We start from the raw sequence: 25,702 nt of genomic DNA, 5'->3' as shown, positions 1-25,702 counted from the left end.
TGCCCAGCTGGTCACGAATCTTCAGTAGTGACTCCCCCGCACCCTGAGTACTACTTGTGAACCCATCCTCCCAAATAAATGAATCGGTTGACCTCTGAGATTGTTCTATTTTTAAAATTCTCTGATCTATAATTGTGATATGGCATTGGGGGATTTGCTATTAGCATTCCTCAAGTAGGTAAGGATGATGGGATCAAGTCAGTCTTCAGAGAAGAGGTCTTGGGGAGATGACTCAAAGGACGCAAGTACACGCTTTGTGGGAGCCCTAGGTGTGATCCCTGGCATGGCAGTCTCCTGAACGCCAAGAGGTATGGGCCCCCAGAACCCCTTCCCCCAAATAAAACCCCCCCAAAGCCCCAAACCATTGAAAGAGAGAGTAAACATTTTCATACAGTAAGTTGGGACGTGAAATTTATACACACACACACACAAACACACACAAAGCCCCTAAAGCATATAAACTATAAATCTTGTAACTTGGTATATCTACAACCATATGAGTGAGGATATAAAAAGGTTACAGCACAAATCTCTTTCAGAACAGGTAGGGATTCTACAGATCATTCTAGTACCACCTTACTTTTTTTTAAATGATAAAAAACAACCACCTTGCTTCTCAGAAAGGAACATGGTATTAAGGACGGAGAAAACACAATTTGGAAAGGACAAAAAGATTAAGGTTATGTGTGTGTGTATATGTGTGTCTGTGTGTAAAATGAAAATGGTAAAGGCTATAAGCCAATATAGGTGTGTGTATGATACGTGGGACCAAGGCTCCTACTTGTTGGAAACTACTTGACCCCGAAGGACGGTTTGTCTTGGGTTCATCCAATATTAGCTCTCCCAGAGGAATAGAGATCTTTCAACCTTTTACGATTCTAACTCAAATGAAGGCACCACCTTTCAAGTCTCCAAGAAGTAATACTAAATCAGATCTCTGTCCACGTGTGAACTTCAACACTGCCATAAAGGAAAGAAAAGGGGCAGGCAGGAGGGGAAAGGTATTTCTCTCTCTCACCTCTTTCTCTCCGGGAATGAAGGGCGCGGTGGCCGCCATATTAAGACGACCACAGATTGGGTTTTCAAGCCTGCAATTATCTAATATCTGGAAGAAATCTCCCTGGACTTCTTGTTAAAGTACAGAAATTCAAAACCGCGCGGCCGCGGTGACCTTATTTGTCTTCACAGTAGGTCTGAATCTAGTGGGGTACTCCTAACAACAATAGTGAGGTTTGTGTTGAAATATTGAATGTAACCAAAGTAAACAGAATGTAAAATGAAACTTATCAGTTACAAGGTAGGGGGTGGGGGGGCGGGATGGGAGGTGTACTGTGTGGTTTTTTTTTTTTGGTGGTGGTATATGGGCACTGGTGAAGGGATGGTTGTTTCAGCATTATATAACTGAGACCTAAACCTGAAAGCATTGTAATCTTCCACACGGTGATTTAATAAAATAAAAAAATAAAAAAAAAAAAGAGAAAAGGGGCAGAGTGATAGTACAGAAGGTAGGGCTTTTGCCTTACATGTGACTGATCTAGGTTAAATTCCTAACATTCCATATAGTCCCCTTAGCACCACTAGGAGTGTTCCCCAAGTTCAGAGCCAGGAGTAACCCCTGATACTGGTTGTGGTCCCCACAAAAAAGGCTAGTTAGCACTTAGAGGATGTTGAGACAGTACAGTGGGTAAACCACTTGCCTTGCATTTGACCCAGGTTTGATCACTAGCACTGCATGCATATGGTCCCCAATTCCTGAGCAGTCATGATGAAGCCCTGAGTACCACTGGGAGTGGCCCCGAAAAGCAAGAAATTAAAAAAAAATTTTAATAAAAATTTTAATAAAAATTTTTAAAATTTTTGATAAGTTTTTGGCTAACTTAGATAAAAAGCAAATGAGTTTCATATCAGTTCAGAAAGAAGTTATACTAAATTAGCTCATTCTGTCTATAACATGTTAGACACTGTTAAAAATCAACAAGTTTTATCCATAAAAGTTTTTGAGGTAAGATGGTTTAAAACTTTTTCAACACAGGGGCTGGAGAAATAGCACATTGGGTAGGGTGTTTGCCTTGCACGCTGCTGACCCGGGTTCAATTCCCAGCATCCCATATGGTCCCCTGAGCACTGCCAGGGGGTAATTCCTGAGTGCAGAGCCAGGAGTAACCCCTGTGCATCACCGGGTGTGAACCAAAAAAGCAAAAAAAAAAAAAAAAAAAAGATAAAAATGAAACTTTTCAACACAAAAATTCTAGGAATGGCTTAGGAGAACAGTGTATTGCCAGTCATAGCTATTTACTGTCTAGAGGGTACCAGTTCTCCTGTATTTGATAGGTTTTACTGATAGGAAGAGAGCTTGTCCTAGCTGTCTTAAACACTTAAAACTTAGGTACTTTAAAATATCCAAATAACCAGATATAGGGGCCAAGAATATGGCACAGTGGCAGAGCACAAGCCTCAGAGGTGAGAGGCCCAGAGTCTGATAGCACTCTCTCACAACCCACATCTCACTTTTTTTTTTTTATTGAGCAACATCCAGAAGTGCTCAGGGCTTATTCTAGGCTCTTCTCTCAAGGATCAGTCCTGACAGGCTCAGAGAACCAACTGGGGTGCCAGGGTCAAATCCTGGCTGGCTGTGTGCAAGGCAAGAGCCCTACCTGCTGTACTATCATTCTGGCCTCAATATCTCATTTTTTTTTTTTTTTTTGCTTTTTGGGTCACACCCAGCAATGCACAGGGGTCACTCCTGGCTCATGCACTCAGGAATCACCCCTGGCGGCGCTCAGGGGACCATATGGGATGCTGGGATTTGAACCTGGGTCGGCCGCGTGCAAGGCAAACGCCCTACCCACTGTGCTATCACTCCAGCCCCAACATCTCATTTTTGATGTTATAAAATACTTGGTTTACTGGCAACACATAAACAGCAAGATTTTAATTTTAACAATTTTATACCAATTTATTTTTACTCTACTTCAAGAAAGTCAATGTATAATACTTTGTTTTCTTGATGGACCTTTACCAACTTTGTAACCTTATAGCAAGCAGCAATAGATATACACTTGATTTTACATAAGACATTTTAATAATAATATATAAATTAGATTTTATCTTATCTTACATTATTATTTATAAAATGTTTCTGGGTAGAGACTGCAGCTATGACTCAGTAGCAAAGGGCATGCCTCCATGTCTGAGGCCATGTTTGATCCCCGGCACTTCAATTGAAAAAAATAATGTATATGAGTAATTTCTAAATTAGTTTCAATTAATAGTTGATGCCAAACATTTTGGTTTCAGGTTGTATCTGGTTTCTCTTTTCTCTCTTAGCTACTCTATCTCCAACAAGCAATTAATAGACATTTATTTAAAACAAAACAAATGAATACTGGGAATAGTATTTCTATTTCTGACTGAAAATCAGACTGAAAGGTTTATGATAAGTATTGAAGAACAGTATCAGCACACATTAACATATCACAACTAATCATTTATTATACTGTTTAAGAAGCAAAGCAAATGCAGTGGTATTTCGGAAGCTATATCTTTTTAAAATGGAATATATGATCATAGACTCTAAACTGTATTTTAAAATATACAATCTCTGCAAAAGAAAATATTCAACTAAAGACAACTTTTAATGTAAGCAAAATGTTACAAGATCTAAAAATTAAAGTCATCGCTTAATTTTCCACAACATAATGTACAGAAATCTGAAATTTCTTGTACAGAGTAATATACTCTTTACTCTTGAGCAAGGCGTTCAATAACACGTCTGTAATCTTCTACAAGTTCTTGAAAACTTTCTTCCAGCTGTTCATGTTGCATGCTTATTTCTATTTGGTTCATCTGGTTTGTCAGTTCTTCTGGTCTGAGACATTTTCTCATCTTCGCAAGATCTCTCTGCTTTTTCTAAGCAATAAATACAATTAGAGTTAGACTAAAAAAGTGGACATATACTTTATATTTTTACAATTTTACTGCTCTAATGTTAAAAATAAGGTTAGTAGAAGTATGTCCAAATATGTTCCACACTAGTTTTTCTTAAGAAAATCTAAACACAGGCTGCAGATATCGTGCAGCAGATAAGGTACTTGCCTTACACAAGGATACCCTGGGTTCAATCCCTGGCACCAAACATGGTCTCCCAAGCCCCACCAGCAGTGATCCCTGAGAACAGAACCAGGAGTAAGTCTGAAATACCACTAAGCGTGGCTCAACTCCCCTCCCCACAAAAAAGTCTATGAGGTGTAAGAGATAGTCCAAAGGTGAACGCATGCCGCACCTGCGTAGACCCTCCACCACCTGGTCCCCAGAGCACTGCTGGATGGATGTGGCCCATGGCTCCTGAGCACAGCTAGGCTGAATAGCACTGTGGATCTAGGCATTCACCAAAACCCAGCAGGCCCATACTACCAAGCTGAGTATCACTAGGACTGTTCTTAGTCCTCCAGACTAAGCTGGGGGTGGGCTTTATTTTAAAAAGAGAAAGAAAGCCTACACATGATTATTAACCTGGAAACACAAATCCTCCAAAAGGAGTTAAGCAGAAATCTTAGTATTTATAAGTATAGATCATGTAATCAAAAGCCCTATCTCTAAAATGTACTAGTGAACTGGCAAAAACAGTCAAATATTTCTTTAAAGAGACAGCAGAGATATTTTCTTTTTCATCAATCAACTTAATTCCACCTGACTTTTCCCTACCACTCTGCTCATTTATGGGTTTCCTTACCCAGCACAAAATTTATGGATCACATTAATTTTAATATAAACTACTCAAATTTCTGAAACGGTACATCCAAATGTTTTTATTTTTATTTTTAGAAAACTCACTTTAAAAAACAATATTAACCAAAATTTACTGAGCTTATGCCAAGTTTGTAACATACAGTATCTATCATTTAACTTAGATGGTAATTACCATGCTAAGGAGTAGGAAATAGAGAGCTGCTAATAGTTTTAAAGCAGAACTACATCACAACAATACTGTTAGGAATGCTGAGGATGCAATCAAAGTTAACAATAAATGTGGCTACTACTAGAAACAAAAAGGAAAATCAACCTCATTAGTAGACCACTTACAGCAGTAGTTACCAAAATGAATTGCACCTTGGAATCATATTACTCTGACATCACTGTCATGGTTGTGGTCTGGCCCTAACCATGTTATCAGGAATATTAGAAAGATATTCCTGGCGGTGCTCAGGGGACCATATGGAATGCTTGGGATCAAACCGGGGTAAGATGTGTGCAAAGTAAACATCCTACCCACTATCTACTCCTGCCCCAGAAATATAATATTATTCTTATCCATGTCTACAGGATATTTAATACATTTTCTCAGCTTTCCCAAAATTTGTGACAGGTTTCCCATCAGATGCCTTGTGCCTACCTATCCACAGTAAGAGAACCTCAAGCTTGTTCAGTTTTCTCTCTAGCACAGAACTGGAAAATTAATCTTACTAAAAAGTGCATGATTAGAGGATTGGAGGGATAGCACAGCAGGTAGGGTATTTGCCTTGCACACGGCCGACCCGGGTTCAATTCCCAGCATCCCATATGGTCCCCTGAGCACTGCCAGGAGTGATTCCTGAGTGCATGAGCCAGGAGTCACACCCTGTGCTGGGTGTGACCCAAAAAGCAAAAATAAAGTACATGATTGTAAACCCCTTATATAAACTTTTAAATAAGGTTTGCCCAAGCATCTGAGGAATTTATAAAGTTTTAAGTTTTGATTTTGGTCTATTTTTTTTGGGGGGGGGCACAGCTGTCGGTGCTCAGGGATCACTCCTGGTGGGACTTAGGGGACTATATAGGGTTCCAGGGATTGAATCGAACCCAAGTTGATTCCATGCAAAGTAAACACCCTACCCACTGGTACTATCACTCTAATCCCCCCATTTTTTTTTTATTAGTGTATCACCGTGAGGGTACAGTTACAGATCTACATATTTTCGTGCTTGTGTTTCAGTCATACAATGCTCGAGAACCCATTCCTCCACCAGTGCCCATTCTCCACCACCAATGATCCCAATATCCCTCTCACCCGCAACCCCATCCCCCACCCCACCCCGCCTCTGTTGGCAGGGCATTCCCTTTTGTTCTCTCTCTCCTTTTGGGTGTTGTGGTTTGCAATAGAGGTATTGAGTGGCCATCGTGTTCAATCTGTAGTCTACTTTCAGCACGCATCTCTCATCCCGAGTGGGTCCTCCAAACCACACTTTACTTGGTATTCCCTTCTCTATCTGAGCTGCCTTTTCCTCCATGAGGCCGGCTTCCAAGCCATGGAGCAAACCTCCTGGTCCTTATTTCTACTATTCTTGGGTGTCAGTCTCCTATTCTGTTATTTTATATTCCACGGATGAGTGCAATCTGTCTGTGTCTCTCTTTTTGACTCATTTCACTTAGCATAATACTTTCCATGTCTAAGCCCCAAATTTGTAAGTTTTAATGCTGGAATACTGGCACCACTGTGGCTTGCTAAGGACTTAATGAATAACCAGAGTCAGTTGTCTTTCAATATGTGAACTGCCTGGACAGATAATATTTAATATTATAAAAAAATTATTACTTTTTAAAGAGTAGGAAATACTTGTTTTAATGAACTACAGAAATCCCTAATATTGGTAGAAATATATGAATACTATTTATTATCAAGATATCTGCAATACAAAATTCAGTAATTACTGAAATTTTTTTTCCTAATTGTTCTACATGCCACATTGAGGTGAGGCATACCTGGTGGTGCTCAGGGGACCATATGTGGTGCCCAGCATTGAAACAGGGTCTGCTGAGTGCAAGCCAGCATTCTACCCACTGTACTTGTGCTCTTGCCACCTGCCATCACCCCTCTTAGTGGTACTTCTGTGGCTGACGTGTGGACAAAACTCACTTGCAGTACTGGGATCACAGACAGCAGAGCTGTCAGGCTCAAAGTTGCCAGGATCTCATGTGCATGTAGTATACCAGAGATCTGAATTCATGATCATATGCTTATAAGGCAGCACTCTAGCTTGCACTATTCCTCCAGGCTCTCCATTTTAGTTTCATTAACATTTGTTATAGCAATACACCTATTTGTCCTTGGGGGACTCTGGGGCACCCCAGGCTATTCTGGATGACATTTTGGGTCTGACAGTTCAGTGCTCAGAACAGCAACAGTGTTTGGGGGCCAGTAGGACCGCACATGGATCCTAGGTGCCAGGGTCCATGAGCTGCTGGGAACTGAACTCAGCGTGGCCTCATGTGCTTTATTTATAGCTTGAGCCAACTTCCTATATTTTAGCCATCTACACTTAATTTTTTTATTAATTTTTTTGGGGGGGCGAGGGGGTTGCCCAGGATTTACTCCTGGCTTTGTGCTTAGGGCTCACTCCTGATAATGCTTGGGGGATATGTGGTATCAGGGAGTGAATCCAGTTCAGCCACATGCAAGGCAAGCACTTTACCCGCTCCTCCTCCTCTACATCAAACAGTGATAAGAATACAGTATTTAGGAGTCTTGAAAGTCCTACCTTATATGGGCTAATTAATCTTCTTTTAATATCCAGTCGATAGCTTCTGTATTGTTCAGCATCACTCATGTCAGTCACCAGTAGTCGAAGAATTTCATAAACCCGTCTAGCATGTTGCTAAATTAGTGAAAGAAAAAACAATGAGCATTTTCAAACTGTAAAATAGTGGCACTTGTCCAAAAGACCAGAAGACATAATGGATACCTTGGCCAGAGAGACAGTATAGCAGGTTGGGCATTTGCCTTCTATATAGCCTACCTGACAACCAATATGGTCCCTCAACCACCGCCAGGAATAATTCCTGAGCACCGAGCAAGGAGTTATCCTTGAGCACACCAGGTGTGGACCAAAACAACAAAAAAGATAAACTGAGTACCAACATGGGCTGGCAACTGTGCTAGGTATTAAAATAAAGACTGGGCCAGAATGATAGTACAGAAGGTAGGATGCTTGCCTTGCACACAGACAACCAAGATTTAATCCCTGGCATCCGATGTGGTCCCTGAGCCTGCCAGGCGCAGAGCCAGGAGTTGGTCCTGAGCACTGCTGGGTGTAGTCCCAAAATGAAACAAAAATAAGTAAGTGAATAAAAGACTGTCTCTGCCCTCAAAGAATTAGTTGTCTAATGGGTGACACAAATTACTGAGACATTTAATAATAATAGCGTTATGGGAGTATAGCCTAGGAATGAGGGAAATGTTAAGAGGATTTATGGGGAAATAAAACCCAAGCTTAACCTTAAGGTACGCCAGTGAAGAAAAGGAGGGCACTGACTGTGTGTTCATGAAGAATAGCAGCTTGAAGCTGCAAAGTACAAAATACACAGCAAGGTGTAGAAGAGTGAGGATAAAGCAAGAGCACAAAGCTTAATATAGAGATAGAAAGCTGGGCTTATATTTGGCAAGTGATATATTTTAAGAGGGAGAGCTAACAAAATTTGTATTTGAGTTTTAAGCAAAGCTTTCTTGCAACTACACAGAAAAGGTGGACTTAAGGAAGGTAAGGGGTGGAGAAGAAGGTTCAAAGGGTTGACGCATGCTCTCCACTGGAGAACCCAAATTCAATCTCTGGCACCACATGCTCCCCTGAGCACTGCAAAGTATATCCCTGGTGACCTCTGAGCACCTCCAGGCCTGATCCCTGAACTGTCTGGCCAACATAGCTGGGCTGAGCATTGCCAGGAGTGGCCCCTGGGAACTGAATACTGCTTGGGAAGAAAATAAAATAAAAAGATCAGGGAGATAATTAGAAGCTATTGATGAAGATGATGAAGTTATAACTCACGTAAGAATACTAACAGGAACAAGGTTTCTAGAAATAAGAGGAAAAAATGGCTGTGTGTGTGTGTGTGTGTGATCACAATGAGTTTTCACAGTCTAGGGAGGGTTTAATAGTCAGAAGAATAAAGCTGAAAACATTACTAGTCTGTAGTTAGAATATATAGGCAAGAAATAAAACTGTAAAGATTAGTTAAAACTACTTAGTGAACACATACACAGTGAAAGGGAGATAGCCTAGAACCCTGTAGTATGCAGACAGGTGAGGGCAGAGGAAGGAGAGAAAAATATTTGAAGAAATAGGGCCAGAGATATTATAGGTCCTACAAGGGCTTCTCTTGCAAGCAGCTGACCCCAGTTTGATCCCCGGTCCCAGGTATGGTCCTTCGAGCACAGTCGGGTATCACTCCTGAGCACAGAGTCAGAGTAGCCCTGGAGCACAACAGGATGTGGTGGCTAGCAAACCACACACACCCACACACACATCCAAAGTGAGAAAGAATAATATAGCTGGCAAATGGCAAGAGGTTCACCCAAGTCAGAGCATGTAGTAAAACAGGAAGTCAGGGCTAACATGAAGGCAGCATCCCAATTTTGATGGATTCTGTGTGTATATTAAGAAGTTTGAATTCTTTTAAGAAAACAATGATGGAAGAAAAATTGTGCTCATATTACTTTTCACTTATCTTGCTAATATAGGTGTAATGCAACCTGGAGATGTTAAACTTTTTATTTTTGGATTTTGGGGCCATTCCAAGCAGTGCTCAAGGCTGACCACTGGCTCTGTGCTTCAAAAGATAACTCCTGATGGGACTGGAGGACCTTGTCGGGTGCTGGGGATCAAACCTGTGTTCGTCACATGCTAGGCAAATGCCCTGCCCTCGGTACCATCCCTTCGCTCCTACCACAAGTTCTTTATCTATTTGTTGTTGGGCACTTGGGTTGTTTCCATACTCAGGCTGTTGTGCTTAGTGCTGCAATGAACATAGTCATGCTTGTATCTTTTCAAATCAATGGTTCTGTGTTCTGGGATATATGCCAGGAGGTGGAATCAATGGGTAATATGGAAGCTCAATTCTTAAATTTTTGAGAAATTGTCACATTGTTTTCCAACGAGGCCGAAACAGATGGCACTCCCACCAATAGTGACAGAGTATTCCTTTTTCACAGAAATATATAAGGTGAAAGTTAACTTGTTTTACTCCAACTTTTTATCCCCACCAATACCATTGCCAGGGTAATAACCAATTTATCCATTTAGATAAACGTTTCCTTAAAAAGCAAAAAAAAAGTGCTGTAGACAGGGACCAAAGGTTAGCCTACATACCCCCAGCATGCAGAAACCCCTAATTTTAACCCCTGGCATTGTAGTACCTCGCCCAGAAACTTAACTACTAACCTGAACAGTCAACTAAGTATTGCCAGGAGATATCCTCAGGACTGAGCTCTACTTGAGAAAATTAAGTTGCACCCAAAAGGGAAAATTAAGATTCTTTCTATCTTTGTTCCACTTATACACTTAATAATGTTATGAAACGTATTATTATTATCTCATTCAATCAATGAGAAAAATGAGGCACAAGAAAAGTCACACAGCAAGTGATGGAGCCAGGTTTGAACTCAAGGAATGTGGCTTCAAAGCTTGTGAGCTTAAGCATGGTTACTTCCCACACAGGCATAATTAAAGTTCTGATAAACCAGCATTTTGTAGACCTCGGGAGTACAGATTCATTCCCTGCTATGTGTCTGCATGTATCACTCACTTTACCGACCACCAAAATTCCAGTGTCAGTCACTCTACCAAGTGGCCCTTTCTACCTTTTCCTCATATCTCCTTTGTCTTCCCCTATGGACACCATCATACTTTTCACTTCCTTAGAGTTATTTTGGGTACACATAAGTATTATTAATGTCATGACAGTGTTTAAATTACACATTTAAAAATAAACCTTCAGGGCTGGAGCAACAGCACAGCGGGTATGGCATTTGCCTTGCATGTGGCTGACCCGGTTTTGATTCCCAGCATCCCATACGGTCCCCTGAGCACAGCCAGAAGTAATTCCTGAGTGCATGAGCCAGGAGTAACCCCTGTGCATCGCCGAGTGTTACTCAAAAAGCCCCCACCCACCCCCAAGAAAATCTTCAACTGGGATATGGGAGGGGATATTCTGGGGACATTGTGATGGAGAGTGTGCAAGGATGGAGGGATGAGTGTTCGATCATTGTATGGCTGAATCGAGAACATGAGAGTTTTGTAACTGTATCTCACAGTGATACAATTAAAAAATAGAAAAAAATAAACCTTCACGGAGAAGAGATAGTACAGTGAGTATGGTGCCTGTCTTGCAAGCAACAGACCCATTCAATCCTCAGCACCCCTTATGGTCTCAAGCCCTGCCAGGAATGAAATGATCCCTGAGCACAGAACCAGGAGTAAAGCCTCAAGCACAACCAGGTGTGCCCTCCCCCATAAAACAAAACCAAAAAACCCCAAATAAAATTTAAAAACCCCAAATAAAATTCAGTTTAAAAATTACCTTATTTATTTTGAACTTCTGTTGTGCCTCTATTGCCATATCTTCACTGAATCCTTGCATTAACTTTTCCCGAGAAAAACAGGGCAAATCTTGACACAGTTTCACAAGCACAAAGTCTCTTAATTTCACATAACTTTTGGATGGATCTTCCGCTAAAAAAATAAAGCAGAGTAACATTTTCTTTACCCAATATAATTTATTCATCATTGACAATCTCAGTATATATTCTAGGCTATAGGGCAATTATTCTTAAATGAAGTAACATATAAAAGTTACAGAAGAGAGGCTGGACTGATAGCATGGTGGGTAGGGCATTTGTCTTTCACGAAGCTGACCTGGGTTCAATTTCCAGCATCCCATATGGTCCTCCAAGCACAGCCAGGAGTAATACCTGAGTGCATGAGCCAGAAGGAACCCCTGTGCATCGCTGGGTATGACCCAAAAAGAAAAAAAAAGCTACAGGAAGAAAGGATTATTCCATAAAAATTAAGTAATAGCACAATTAGCCATATAAAATTATAGGTGAAATCCTTTTTGCAAAAGATACACGTTAGTCACGAAATTAGAGCTACATCTTTCAAATGTAAGCTTGACTGTGTGTAATCACAAGCATCTTAATTTTACTTTCAATTTACTTTCAATTAGCTATATAAATGAGAGATTTAAGTTTGGATGATCAATTCCAAAAACAGATCTTTTCTGGTAGCTATGGGTTCCAAAGCTCAATTTGTAACTTCTTTGTTTTACTTACAATTTTTATTTATAATTTTTTTTTCTTTTTGGGTCACACCCAGCGATGCTCAGGGGTTACTCCTGGCTTTGCACTCAGGAATTACTCCTGGCGGTGCTTGGAGGACCATATGGGATGCTGGGGATTGAACCCAGGTCAGCCACGTGCAAGGCGAATGCCCTACCCACTGTGCTATCGCTCCGGCCCCTATAATACTTTTTTTTTTTTATAATATCGTTAACAGTAGTGTTTCAGGCATACAATGTTCCAACACCACACCTACCACCAAAGCGTCACCAACCCTCCACAAATAACCCCAGCTACTTTGTCATTCATTCATTCTGCCCATTCTGCTCCATCCTACACCCTTGGCAAACAATTCTGCCAGCTTATTACACAGAGTTTGCTACTGGCAATATATTCTCTGGTGGGATAGGGGGAGAGAAGAGGATCACTCTCAGTGATGTTCAGCCACTCCTGGCTCTGCACTCAGTTATTACTCTTGCTGGTGTGTGGGATGCTAGGGATGCTGGGGATCAAACCTGGGTCAGCCGCATGCAAGGCAAATATCCACCCCTGTATTCTCTCTAGCCCCCACTGGCAGTTTTTAATCCCCTTACTACATTATTTCTTTATATTCTAGCACATCAGGTAGGGCATTTGCCTTGCACATGGCCAACCCGGGTTCAATTCCTCCGCCCCTCTCTGAGAGCTCGGCAAGCTACCGAGAATATCCCACCCGCACGGCAGAGCCTGGCAAGCTACCCGTGGTGTATTCGATATGCCAAAAACAGTAACAAGTCTCACAATGGAGACATTACTGGTGCCCGCTCGAGCAAATTGATGAACAACTGGACGACAGTGCTACAGTGCATTCTACATGTAAGAGAGATCATTCTGTTTGTCTTTTTTCCTCTGACTGACTTCACTCAGCATGACACCCTCCTGATATATCCATGTACTAGTGAACAGCATCATTTTATCTTTTTTTTTCTCAGAGCCCAACAGTATTCCTCTTTGTGGTGTGTGTGTGTGTGTGTGTGTGTGTGTGTATACAGAAGCTCAATTCTTTTTTTTTTTTTTTTTTGCTTTTTGGGTCACACCCGGCAATGCACAGGAGTTACTCCTGGCTCTGCACTCAGGAATTACTCCTGGCAGTGCTCAGGGGACCATATGGGATGCTGGGAATCGAACCTGGGTCTGCCATGTGCAAGGCAAACGCCCTACCACTCTGCTATCACTCCAGCCCCCCCACCCTTTTTCCTGCTTTTTGGGCCACTCTGGTAGTGCTCAGGGGACCAAATGGGATACCAGGGATAGAACCCAGGTTGGCTACATGCAAGGCAAGCATCCTTCCCAATGTATTATTTTCTCTAGCCCGAGAAAAAGCTCAACTGTTAATTTAATTTTTACTTGTTTTGGGGCCACACTCAGCAATGTTCAAGGCTTACTCTTGGCTCTGTGCTCAGGTATAACTCCTGGAAGAATTCAGAAGACCATTTGGAGTGCCAACCCCAATTCTTAAGTTTCTGAGAAATCTTCCTATGGTTTCCATTGGAGGCTGAACCAGATGACATTCCCACCAACAGCAGACAAGGCCTCCTGTTCCCCCCACATCCCATCAGCACTAGTTGCTTCTATTCCATCTGACATAGGCCAGTTTCATCAGTGTGTTAATGCCCTTTTATCCAATAACCTTTATAACTAAGCACTACATATTTTATCCAATTAAAGTTCTTTCATCTACAAAAATATTTTTAATTCAGGGAATAAAATGAAAATACTCTGAACCTTTCTGGATTGCTTCAGAATAGCATAGCATTCCTATGTTCGTGACATTAGACTATTATTAATGTATAAGAAAAACATCAAAACATGATGGATAAAAAGTATCTTGCAAATCTTGCTATTGTGGACTGAACTGGAGGGTATCATGCCAAATGAAGAAAGTCAAGGACAAATACAAAATGATCTTTTTTTTTTTTTTGGCTTTTGCTTTTTGGGTCACACCCAGCATTGCACAGGGGTTACTCCTGGCTCATGTACTCAAGATTACTCCTGGCGGTGCTCAGGGGACCATATAGGATGCTGGGAATCGAATCTGGGCCGGCTACATGCAAGCAAATGCCCTACCCATTGTGCTATTGCTCCAGCCCCCCAAAAATGATCTTTTTCATATGTGGAGTTACTAAGTGGCTTTAAAAATGTCCAAATGATAACAGATCTTGAGGATTAGCCTACAGAGTTTGCTTTGGGGGTCTAGGGGATGGGAAGGAACCTAAAGACAAGTGGAGTACAACAGCACTTTTGTGCTGGGTGTGGTGTAACACAGTATGTGTGAAACCATTGCTATTAAGAGTACTGTAAATCATGGGGCCTAAATAAAAAAAAAATTTTAAAGGAAATAATATTGCATGATTGGAGAACATGAATTTTGAATCCCAGTACTGTTACTCAAATTTGTTAGAGTGATTCAATAAAAAATAAAAAATTTTAAAGAAGTATTATAGAACCATTTTTCTGAGATCTCATTTTCTTATTAGTAGAGGATGAATAAAAAGAATGTTCAAATCTGAGCTACTTCATAAAGACAGTTTTGTTATACTATTACAATCCCTTACCAAAATACCAAACAGATTTCTTTTAAAATCCCAGCTTTTCTTGTTGCTCATCCTAAAATTCATCCATATGAATTCAGTCCAGGACAGCTTCTGACCGAGGCCTCCCCTCTCTACTCATCCTTACCCAGCTGGCCATTGGACATTACCCATTTTGAACCCTACCTATTGATCGCTACAAAAAATTTCTTTTATAGGTTGGAGAGATAGCCCAATGTGCTAAGCACATTTGGGCACTACCAGGATTAACTTCCCAGCACAGAGCTGGTTTCAAATAGCCTATGAACCAAGCTGGGAATAACCCAAGTACAGTTAGGTGAGGCCCGAAAACAAAACTCCAGTAATTTGTGTTGGGCAGAGAGCTCAAAGGGGTGAATTTAATTTCTAGCATCAAGTGACACTCTGGGCAGCACACTCTGAAACACTCCCTGCTTCCGGAAAGAAACTTTTTATTCTGACATATGCACATAAAACATGTGCCACAAATCTAACTTATATATTTGGTATTATGAACAACAAATAGTTTTTTTAAAAACCAAGAAAAACAACTAAATGACACCAGAGAGCCATTACAGTGGTTAAGGTGTTTGTTCTGCACATGTCTGATTCCACTTTGATCACTGGGATTACATATGATCCCCCAAGCACTACCAGGAATGATCCCTGAGCACAGATGGATATGGTGCCAAACCCCCCAATACAAAGTTTTAACTTAAAATAAAGGACTAGGGATGTTGGTCAAGTGCTAAAGCACATACCTTACACATGGCAAGTTCTGCATTCAATCCCCTATACCTCATGGTCCCTGATACTGCTGGGTGTGGCCCCCACAACAATATTATTGAGTAATAATAATTAAATATCACTTTAATTATTATTACTAAATATAGAAATATAGAAAAACAATTACAGTTGAGAAATTGAAAATGTCCTATCATTCCTCTTAAAAAATGTCACACAAATTTGAAAAAAACTATAAACAAATTTTCCATTTAGCTTTAAATAATCCACTGCAAGCTGATATTTTAATTACAACTTCATAAATGGGGCTACTTCACTACTCAATCTCTAAGCACTTGAATAATGCTCAAAAGGAAGGAAAGATATGGAGAGCGGGAGGGTAGGAGAGAAGGAGACAGGGAGAGGGAGAGGGAGAAGGAAAGGGAGAAAGGGAGGGAGAGAGGGACAGAGGTAGAGAGAGAGCACATGCATGAGGGGGGAAAAGAGAGAGAGAAAACAGCCTGCCATAGAGGGGGGGAAGAGTGGGAGGAAAATCTGGGACACTGGTGGTGCGAAATGTACACTGGTGAAGAGACAGGTGTTGGAACATTGACTGACACCCAATCATGAACAATTCTGTCACTGTGTATCTCACAACGAGTCACTGTCATTGTCACTGTCATCCCATTGCTCATCGATTTGTTCGGGTGGGCACCGGTAACGTCTCTCATTGAAAGACTTATTGTTACTGTTTTTGGCATATCCAATATCAATATCCAATATCAATACCCAATATCAATGCAATAGCATAGCAGTTGGACATTCGCCTTTCACATGGTGGACCCGAGTTTGATTCCTTCGCCCCTCTCGGAGAGCCTGGCAAGCTACCGAGAGTATCGAGCCCGAGTGGCAGAGCCTGGCAAGCTACCCGTGCATATTGGATATGCCAAAACAGTGAGTCAATTTTTTAAAAAATAAAAATAAATCTCTAAATATTTTTTCTTTTTTTTTTTTTTTTGCTTTTTGGGTCACATCTGGCGATGCACAGGGGTTACTCCTGGCTCTACACTCAGGAATTACCCCTGGCGGTACTCAGGGGACCATATGGGATGCTGGGAATTGAACCCCGGTCGGCCATGTGCAAGGTAAATGCCCTACCCACTGTGCTATTGCTCCAGCCCCATAAATCTCTAAATATTTTTAAAGTGTCAGCCTTGAAAAGAATTTAAAATGGTGACCCCCAGTAATTTTTAACACCTTTCAATTCCTTTGTCTCTACTCTTCAAGGATAAATAAGCAATACATTTTTTTTTTTTTATTTTTGGGTCGCACCTGGTGATACATAGGGATTACTCCTGGCTCTGCACTCAGGAACCACCCCTGGCGGTGCTCAGGGGACCATATGGGATGCTGGGATTCAAACCCGGTTCGGCCACGTGCAAGGCAAATGCCCTACCCATTGTGCTATCACTCCAGCCCCCAGTAAGCAATACATTTAAAAGATGAAATTTGCTTGAATATAAATTCATAGTAAGGTAGGATCAAAATGGAGTTTTCCCGACTTTCGGCACCAGCAGCTTTTTGCAGAAATGCCTCTAGACTGTGAACTAAGCTACAGCACCATGCCGCCATGGGAGGGGAAAGGTTTTTCTCTCTTGGCTTTTTCTTTCCCTGATGGTGGCATGGTGACTGCCAGCTTATAAGGCCCACTAAACAATTGTACGAGTTTGCAATGATGCAATTTCTGGCAGAAATTTCTCTGGACTTAGTTACTAAAATACCAGAAATCCAAAACCTCATATGCTCTTCATTCTCAGCAATGGAAAACTAATTATCAAATGCTGGCTTTTTGGCAAGTCTGATTGTTGGGGGAAAATTCCAAATAATAATAGTGAGTTTCCTGTCGAAATATTGAATGTAATCAAGTAAAGAGAAAGTAAAGCAAAAATCATCAGCCACACAGGCAAGGGTGGGGGGGGCAGTAGGATGGGAGGTATACTGGGATTCTTGGTGGTGGAACATGTGCAGTGGTGAAAGGGATGGATGTTTGATCACTGTATGACTGAGACTTAAGCCTAAAATCTTTGTAACTTTTCACAAGGTGATTCAATAAAAAAATTTTTTTAAATGGAGTTTTCCCCAAGTTACTATCATTTATGAAAACCTCCTTATATCAATAAACTATATTAAAGCAAAACATCATATTCTTTTTGGGTGGGAGGGCAGTTTGGGTCACACCCGGTGGTACTCAGGGGTTACTTTTGGCTTCGTACTCAGGAATTATTCCTGGTGGGCTTGGGGGACCATATGGGATGCCAGGGATTAAACCCAGGTTTGCCAAGTGCAAGCCAAGTGCCCTACCAATTGTATTATCTCCCCAGTCCCCCAAATATCATATTCTAAAGATAAATAAGATGATAGCAAACATTATCTACAAAAAATTTACAAGTAGGGCTGCAGCAATATTTGAAAAAAGTATTAAAAAAAATTTAATAAACCTGGGCTCAATCCCTGGCATCTCATATGATTCCCTGAGCACTGCCAGGAGTAATTCCTGAGTGCAGAGCCAAGAGTAATCCCTGAGCCTTGCTTGGTGTGGCCCCACCCCCCCACCCCCACAAAGAAATTAACAGATAATATTCTATAAAACTATTTAACATTCTGGGGCCAGAGCGATAGTACAGCGGATAGGGTGTTTGCAGCCAACCTGGGTTCGATCCCTGGCATCCCATATGGTCCCCCGAGTACCACCAGGAGTAGTTCTTGAGTGCAGAGCCAGAAGGAACCCCTGAGCATCACTGGGTGTGATCCAAAAAGCAAAAAAAAAAAAAAAAAAAACTATGAAACATTCTGGCACAGAAAGGAATACTTAAGTATAAATGGAAAATTAACTAATATACTGATAGATTTAATAGTAATGTTATATATTATAGCCCAAAATAAATTTCTATTGCCAAATGCAACTGTTTTTGGGCCACACCTGACAGTGCTCAGGACTTAACTCCTCCTATCTCTGCCAAGGATCATTTCCAGTGTGCTTGAGGGACCTACAGGCAGTGGTGGGAATCAAACCCAGGTCAGCCATGTGCCAGGCAAGTGCCCTACCCACTGTACTGTATCACTCTGGCACCAACTCTTCATAATTCTAGAAGAAATCAAGAGACTATTTAAAAGAGCACAAAACTGAAATGTAATTTTTTGTTCGTTTTTGGGCCACAACTGGGGGTGCTCAGAGCTTATTCTTGGCGGGCTGAGGGAACCATAGGAGATGTCTGAAATTGAATCCATGTAGGCCACGTAAAAGGCAAGCACCCCACCTACTGTACAACGGCTCTGAACCTGAGACGTATTTAAATACTGTGTATCTTAAAATACTGATTAGCTTTCAAAAGGAAAATGATGCAGACATAAAGAATCATCTTACAGTATTTTACTTGAAAGATGTTTCAAAGAAAGGTTGAAGTTCTACCACACTAGATTTTTACCACACTAGTTCGTCCTATTACACTACTTCTACCACACTATGTGCGCACTTGGTTTTACTATGCTGTAACCCAGACCTTAGCTTCTTAAACTATGAGTCACAACCTGGGAGGGGGCATGTAAACTGAATGTGAGGAAGGGGTGAGTTAAAAAATATATATATATCCCCAAAATTTGGTTTTAAGGAACCAGAGAGAGAATATACATGCCTTGCATGAAGTCAACACCAGTTCAATCCCTAGTACTGAGTATGACAACGTGAGTACTACCAGGAGTCATCCCTGAGCACAGGGAGGGACACTTAGAAGTTCAGATGTAAAATTAAGGAATTGTATTATAGGAATAAAATTACAGAAGTCAAATAAGCCAGAAGCACTGCTGAGTATGATCTAATAATAATTTTTTTAAATATAATTATCTATAATTTATTACCAGTAAATGTTTGATTTAAACAACTATTTTATATCTGTATATTCAGACTGAGCTGCATAAAATTTGTGTGAAAAAGGGGTCACAAGTAAAAGTCTAAGAAGCCCTAATATATATCATCATTGAAAAGTTCTGGTATTTTTCAGATGGGTTTTGGGGCCACATCAGACATTACTGAGTTTACTCCTGGCTCTGTGCTCAGGGGACAAGAAGCAATGCTGAGGATTGAATCAGAGTTTGGCTACGTACAAGACAAGTGCCTTAACCCCTGTACTATTTGTCCAAACCAGAAAAGTTTTCATTATTATTATCTGGCTATGTGTTAAGTAAGCAAAAGGACACCTCAATACAAAGAATATTCTAGATTCTTTGGGATTCTGAGAAATCCAGACCTGATAAAGATGCACAAAGCTAAAACACACATGAAACTAATGGAGAAATAGGCAACTAAAATGACTAAAAAGCACAAAATTCTGTATTTTTTTTAAAAAAATGGTTAGCTATGTAAGAGAAAATATCTTAATGAGAACCACTGATAAGGCAGTTCTAGTAACCTATAATTCTGAGAATGTTAGTGCTGAAAATAAAAGCCAATACCCAATTTTCAGATTCAGAAGTCCTATAGCATGTTTAGCCTTTTCTCCTTAGAAACTTAAGTTTGCAGTGAATAAAGGCAACTATTATTGATGACTCTTCACTGAGATTTAAAAAATAAAATTCTTTATCTGCTAATTGGCGCTAAGTATCAAGGACTTTATAGCTGGAGTAGACAGAAAAAAAGTAGTTAAGAGGCTTCAAAGAAACAACCCCTGCTGGCACATTACCCACTAGAGAAGACAAAGACTACTTATGTGAACTCTAAGTCTCCAGATTAAAATCACCAAACACGTCCCTTCATGTCTAAGCTCCAAAAGTGAACAGAAGCTAAACAATTTTAGATTTAGCTTTAAAAATGGTGATATAATTTGTATTAGTTTTGTATAATTTTATAATGCAGAAGGCTAGAAGTGTCATTTGTTCACTTTTGGTATAAACTAACTTTAGTAATTATTTATTTCCTTAGTTTCTAATTCATTTAACGGTATCAGGAAAATCAGATGAAAAATTAATTTGGTTGATAAATAGGAAATTTTTGTTTATTTATTTTTGCACTGACAGGGATCAAATCCAGAGCCTCACACATGTAAGGCAAGTACTCTACCCTGAACTAAATTTTCAGACCAGAAACTCTTTCTTAAACACAATATACCGGTTTGGGAATATGGCTTAAGTGGTAGAACACATGTCTAGCTTATTCAAGACCTGGAAAATTGATTTGTGGCACTACATGTTCTGCCCCCTTGACCTAGCACCCCTGTGTATGGTCCCTAAACAAATAAATACAATATGCTTTCCCTTCAATTTATTAATCTACATGATTAATTCAAAATGTTCTGAAGTCATTTTATTTACCTGAACCAGAGGATTCCAAACTTATTTAGTCTACCATACCATACCTTTATCAGAAAAAATATACTCAGTTTTGCTTAGTGCTCCACAGGAAATCTACCTTCTGTAAGTAAACAAACAGAAAACACTCCCATGTATATCCTAGACCAGCATTCTTCCAACTGCCGGTCTTCAGTTTGATGCCAGTCTGCAGGTGTGGAAAAATGGAAAACCACTGGTCTGCTGCCTTGGTTATAAATGTCTGTGGATGGGTGAGCAGGACAGGTGCTGGACAAAGGAGTGAAAAAGCTGAAGCCCTCTATTCTAGACTATCATCACCTCTTAGACCTGCCTGGCCCCCATCCCTGGGGAGCAGTACTGCCCACAACTTCCCTGGACAAACAAAACTCACCAAACTAGATTAAAGAGGAAGAAAAACAGTCTACCCACATTATTCTTGTTAATCTCACATCCTATATTTTGTTTCTTCTTTAAACAAAGTAATACAATTAGTCTTTAAACAAATTAATACAATTCCAAAACAAGTTAACATTTAAGAAACAAGTTAACATTTTAGTATGAATTATGCATTACAGATTTTAAGAGAATTTTATTCAAATGGTTACAGAATAGAAGTTAATTTGGATATAAATATGTTTTTCTGCCTTTTAAAAAGGTAACTTTCAGTTAACTTTAGAAGTGAAAAATTTGGAAGTGTTACTCAGAAGAAAATAATGATAATAAAATGTTTCTCAGATCACTTTGTTCTATGGTAGCTGACAAGTTTACAGGGTATCATCTGACCTAACCATTTAAGGAGTACAGCTTCTTTCCTTTACCTGAATCCTATTTATGATAGTTCTCCTAAGGTTAATTCATTCTGAAAGATGTTAACCCCCACAGAAAATAGATCTGTATTTCTTCTTATGAAATACTGATAAGAATGCATTTGCTTCCATATAATACACATATTCTTTCTAAGGATCCTTGACTTACCTTGTCTTTTTCCTTAAGGTTTGAACCACAACATGAAAATTAAAGCCTCTAAGCAATGCAGTTATTTGCCAAGTAAGTTAAGAAAGCAAGTTATACCTCACTTGCTATACATTAATTCCTGGCCAAGATTTTCCAGTCTATACTCAGTAACTACCTTCAGTTTAATTAATAAGCACTTTCTAATCAGGAAATTAACTTAATTTCACAAAGACTTATGATTTTAAAGGTAACCTTTAGCTGTCTTTAGTCAATTCCAGAAAAAACCCTAGAGAATCCTGTATTATTTAGGCGTTTAGTTAATTCTGATAAAAATAAATTTTCAGCCAAGGATACACTGCTGAAAACAGGTTCTTTCAGTAATACATCAAATCTTACATACCTGTAATATCAAGAACAGAAGGAGATGTAATGTAGTATCTATGAACTGTTTCAAGAAGTTGAGCACCATGGCCTTGACCTTGGAATGGAGTCAGTATCAGCATCTGACTACAGTAAAGAAATTATTTTAAAATTAACACATCATAATATGACTCATTTAAAAATTGCAAGTCACAATAATGTTATGAAATTTTAAAAGTCGGCATGTGTATTCTTTCAATAAACCTTCAAAAAAATTGTGGATATACTCAAAATTGGCTTAATCTTCCACACAATTTCAACAGGAACAATGAATAAATCAGTACATATCCAATGAATAATGGTGATTTTTTTTAAACAAATCAACACTATTATAACAAGTATTGGAAACTTCAGCAGTTCCTTCTTCTGAAATAAAAGACAAGGCACGTGTTATACTGCCAATTACCTTACACGTGGCCGGGTTTTGTCTGGGTACACATAGTAATTATAGACTGTCATGTAGCCTACGGTCGCAAAGAGCGTAGCTCCATCCTTATTATACTTCTCAAATCTGCAGATAAAACAGAAAGCCAAGCAGGTCAATTACAGTCGCGCTCCCATGCAGTGTCCATTTTCTTTTCCATTCTCTGACTGAATTTTCAGTGTCAGCAAGCTACTCTGTGAGGGCCCAATGGGTACACCTGCTATGTTCTGAATGTACAATTCACTTAATTGGTGTGCAGCAACTTGGATAAATCAGACCTCTTTACATCACTTCAGTGCACTTGCCTATTATAAAGATGAATAGGTGGCAAGTAAAAGAAAACACAGGCAAAGCTCATTTTACTGTTTAAGCCTACATTCAGGCCCTAACGGACAACAGCATTTAATTCAGCTCTATTCTCAAGGTTTCCCAAAGCATAATGAAGGAAAACTCAAGCCTCATAAACAATAGTTTTTCTTTCCTGGGAAAAATATCATTATACTGTTCCAATAATTGGGCTGCCACAATTAAAATGCTGGCTTTGTGGAGGTAATAAGGTCTACTGTTGCTTTAGAACTGTACTTACACTAGAAAGTAGTGCCATCTTTCATCATCCACGTCAATAAAGCTAGCAGTTTCAATAAACCACATCAAAAAGGTCTGAAGCCTTTCATGATATTCTCGAAAGCCTCTACATGTCATGTCAGCCTAGGGAAAAAGCCAGGAAAAGTCAGGTGAAACTCATCAGAGAGGTAAGCCAAAGTCTGCAGAGCACAAATCTATATCCTGTGGGAAAATGGTTAGAAGCCTCAGATTAAGATGCGTACAGATACCAAGTAAAATAGAAATCTTCCTTTTTAATGCTGACAAAATTTGTTTTCTGAAGTTAGAAATCACTGCAAATAACTTCAGAATAAACTACACAAGTTTCAAGTAAGTGCAGCAATTTTACCCAAGAAATACTGGGTTATCTTTACCTTATATATTTGAAAGGTAAAGTTTTCTCCTCCTGTAGGACTGAGAACAGAGTAAGTATGAAGTAAGGTTCCAAATGGTTTGAAATCAACTTCTTTTTCCAGCAATGAAAGAAAATCATTTGTGTTTGTGCAAAATCCAGGTGGAATGATCTGTCTAATTTTTCCCTCGACATCATCTGCCTAAGGAATCAAAGGACAAAAGAAAGATTAATTAAATGATTTAGCTTACATTGTATTGTTCAATTTCTTTGAAATGGACAAACCCCACAAAAATCACCACAGGTCAGTTCACAATAAAACTAAAAAGTAAACACCCATAACTAGGAAAGAATGAACTTCATGTACAAAAGATTCTGTCTTATAAACCTGTGATAAGAGTAATATGTGAATGAAAAAAGAAGGCAGAAAGTCTGAAATCAAGAGCAAGCATGAGAAATTTCTAACATCACACTGAAATTGCTGGGTATGTTCTTTCAGGCAATCTGAACCTGCCAAAACTAAAGGCTGCTTACTATTTTATGTATATAAAGGAGACCATGCTATCCAAAATTGTATTATCCAAGTAGTAAGGTAAGCTATAATCTGACCAAATAACCTCACAATGAACAAGTATATAAGTCATAACTGCCTCACACAGTCTCAAAATTTAAGAAAATTAAAAAAAATATATCCACATGGGAAATACATAAATTGTATGAATTGACATATAACCCACTTATCCTTATAATGTGACACAATTTTTACACACTTGCATTTGTTAACAGTAAAAAGAGACAAGCCTGGACAACAAAATTAAACTCAGAGATTAAAATTACCCTTGTTAAACAACCCCGATGAATATTAAAACTATCAGCTGAGCAGACTTCATAATCCTTTTCAAAACCCCAAAAGACCACTTGATTGAATACATTTACTACTTCTCTTTAACCATGAATATTTGATGAAGTCTTACAATAAAGTATTACTGCTTCTCACCAGGCAATAAAACTTAATGAATTGGTTTCAACTTAACAAAACCTTATCCCTCAATACAGTCCCTAAAAGCCTGACATTACATTCAACAAAATGAGCTTGCATTCTATTCAAACTTTTTCCTGAACAATGAGGCCAGGTTTTTACTTAATGGAGTTTGCCGTGAGTTCAGCTGTAATGTTTGTATTGTATCTATTTCCACAAGGACTGACACAAGAACACTTTGTGTTAACTTACTAAGCAGCTCTTTCATACCGTTTACATGCATGATGGGTATTAGTTCTAAACCAAGACCCTTGCTACTTAGCATTCAAAACAGGGAAATTAAGATGCTTAGGACAAAATACACTACAAAAGGCTAATACAACATGCCACTAATTCCTGTCCTTTCAACCATCTTTAACTAAGTAGAAGCAATGCACCTGCAGATGAATAGCACTTTATTATCATTCAGTTACATTTTAGGTTAGAGAACCAAGGGTGGAGTTTATCACAAACAAGTTTTATTTTCAATGCTCTGGTACCAACATTTATGTATAATTTGTTTATAGCATAAAAAAAGCAATTATTTAAATTTAGCTCTTCAACATTTGCCCACAGCTCATTTTTGATATGTACACTATTCCTTGTAATTCACTTATCCTTAAGACAAAATGAATTTCACACTAGTTAACATTTAAAAAGTACACTTTGATAAACAATTTTCCTTGAAATAGCTAACTAATGTGAAGAAACCAACTTCAGCAAATTTTTATAATCTGTATAATTGCAGTAATTTAAAAATTGAAATTGCAATAACATATTGTAATAGGTTTGTGTAGCAATTAAAATCCAAAGCAGTGGTGGGTAAATAAGTATAAATTTAGGGGCCAGAGAGATGGTACAGCAGATAGGGTACGTGTCTTACACATGGCTGACCTTAGGTTTGATCCCTGACAAACCAGTCCCTGGGGCCCGGGACTATACAGTACAGCGGGTAGGGTGTTTGCCTTGCACGTGGCCAAGCTGGGTTCAATCTCTGTCATCCCAAATGGTCCCTGGAGCACTGCTAGGACTTAATCCCTGAGTTCAGAGCCAGGAGTAACCCCTGAGCATCAGCTGAGTGTGACCCAAAAAGCGGGGATGCGGGGGGGGGGGGGAAACCAGTCCCTAAGTCTTGCCAGGAGTGATCTCTGAGCAGAGCTAGGAGTAAGCACTT

The 25,702-nt window shown here is 39.6% G+C and overlaps 2 protein-coding genes across 2 annotated transcripts in view; one reads left to right on the top strand and one right to left on the bottom strand.

Moving 5' to 3' along the window:
* SLC25A12 (solute carrier family 25 member 12) overlaps positions 1–25,702 on the top strand; it is a 201,645-nt gene that overhangs the window by 15,513 nt on the left and 160,430 nt on the right. The gene's annotated exons all lie outside the window — the stretch shown is intronic.
* HAT1 (histone acetyltransferase 1) overlaps positions 2,856–25,702 on the bottom strand; it is a 51,974-nt gene continuing 29,127 nt past the window's right edge. Inside the window, exons 5-11 of the mRNA XM_004601150.3 lie at positions 23,533–23,712; positions 23,142–23,263; positions 22,538–22,642; positions 22,112–22,218; positions 11,329–11,480; positions 7,515–7,631; positions 2,856–3,909 (exon numbers count right to left, since the gene is read on the bottom strand). Of these exons, the coding sequence (XP_004601207.1) occupies positions 3,742–3,909; positions 7,515–7,631; positions 11,329–11,480; positions 22,112–22,218; positions 22,538–22,642; positions 23,142–23,263; positions 23,533–23,712 (951 nt within the window). The 3' untranslated portion in view covers positions 2,856–3,741. The remainder of the gene's footprint in view (positions 3,910–7,514; positions 7,632–11,328; positions 11,481–22,111; positions 22,219–22,537; positions 22,643–23,141; positions 23,264–23,532; positions 23,713–25,702) is intronic.

This window comes from Sorex araneus, chromosome X, assembly GCF_027595985.1.
Source record: "Sorex araneus isolate mSorAra2 chromosome X, mSorAra2.pri, whole genome shotgun sequence".
In the NCBI taxonomy this organism is placed as follows: Eukaryota; Metazoa; Chordata; class Mammalia; order Eulipotyphla; family Soricidae; genus Sorex; species Sorex araneus.
Note: the sequence above shows the minus strand (reverse complement) of the source record. Positions and strands in the feature narration are given on the sequence as shown.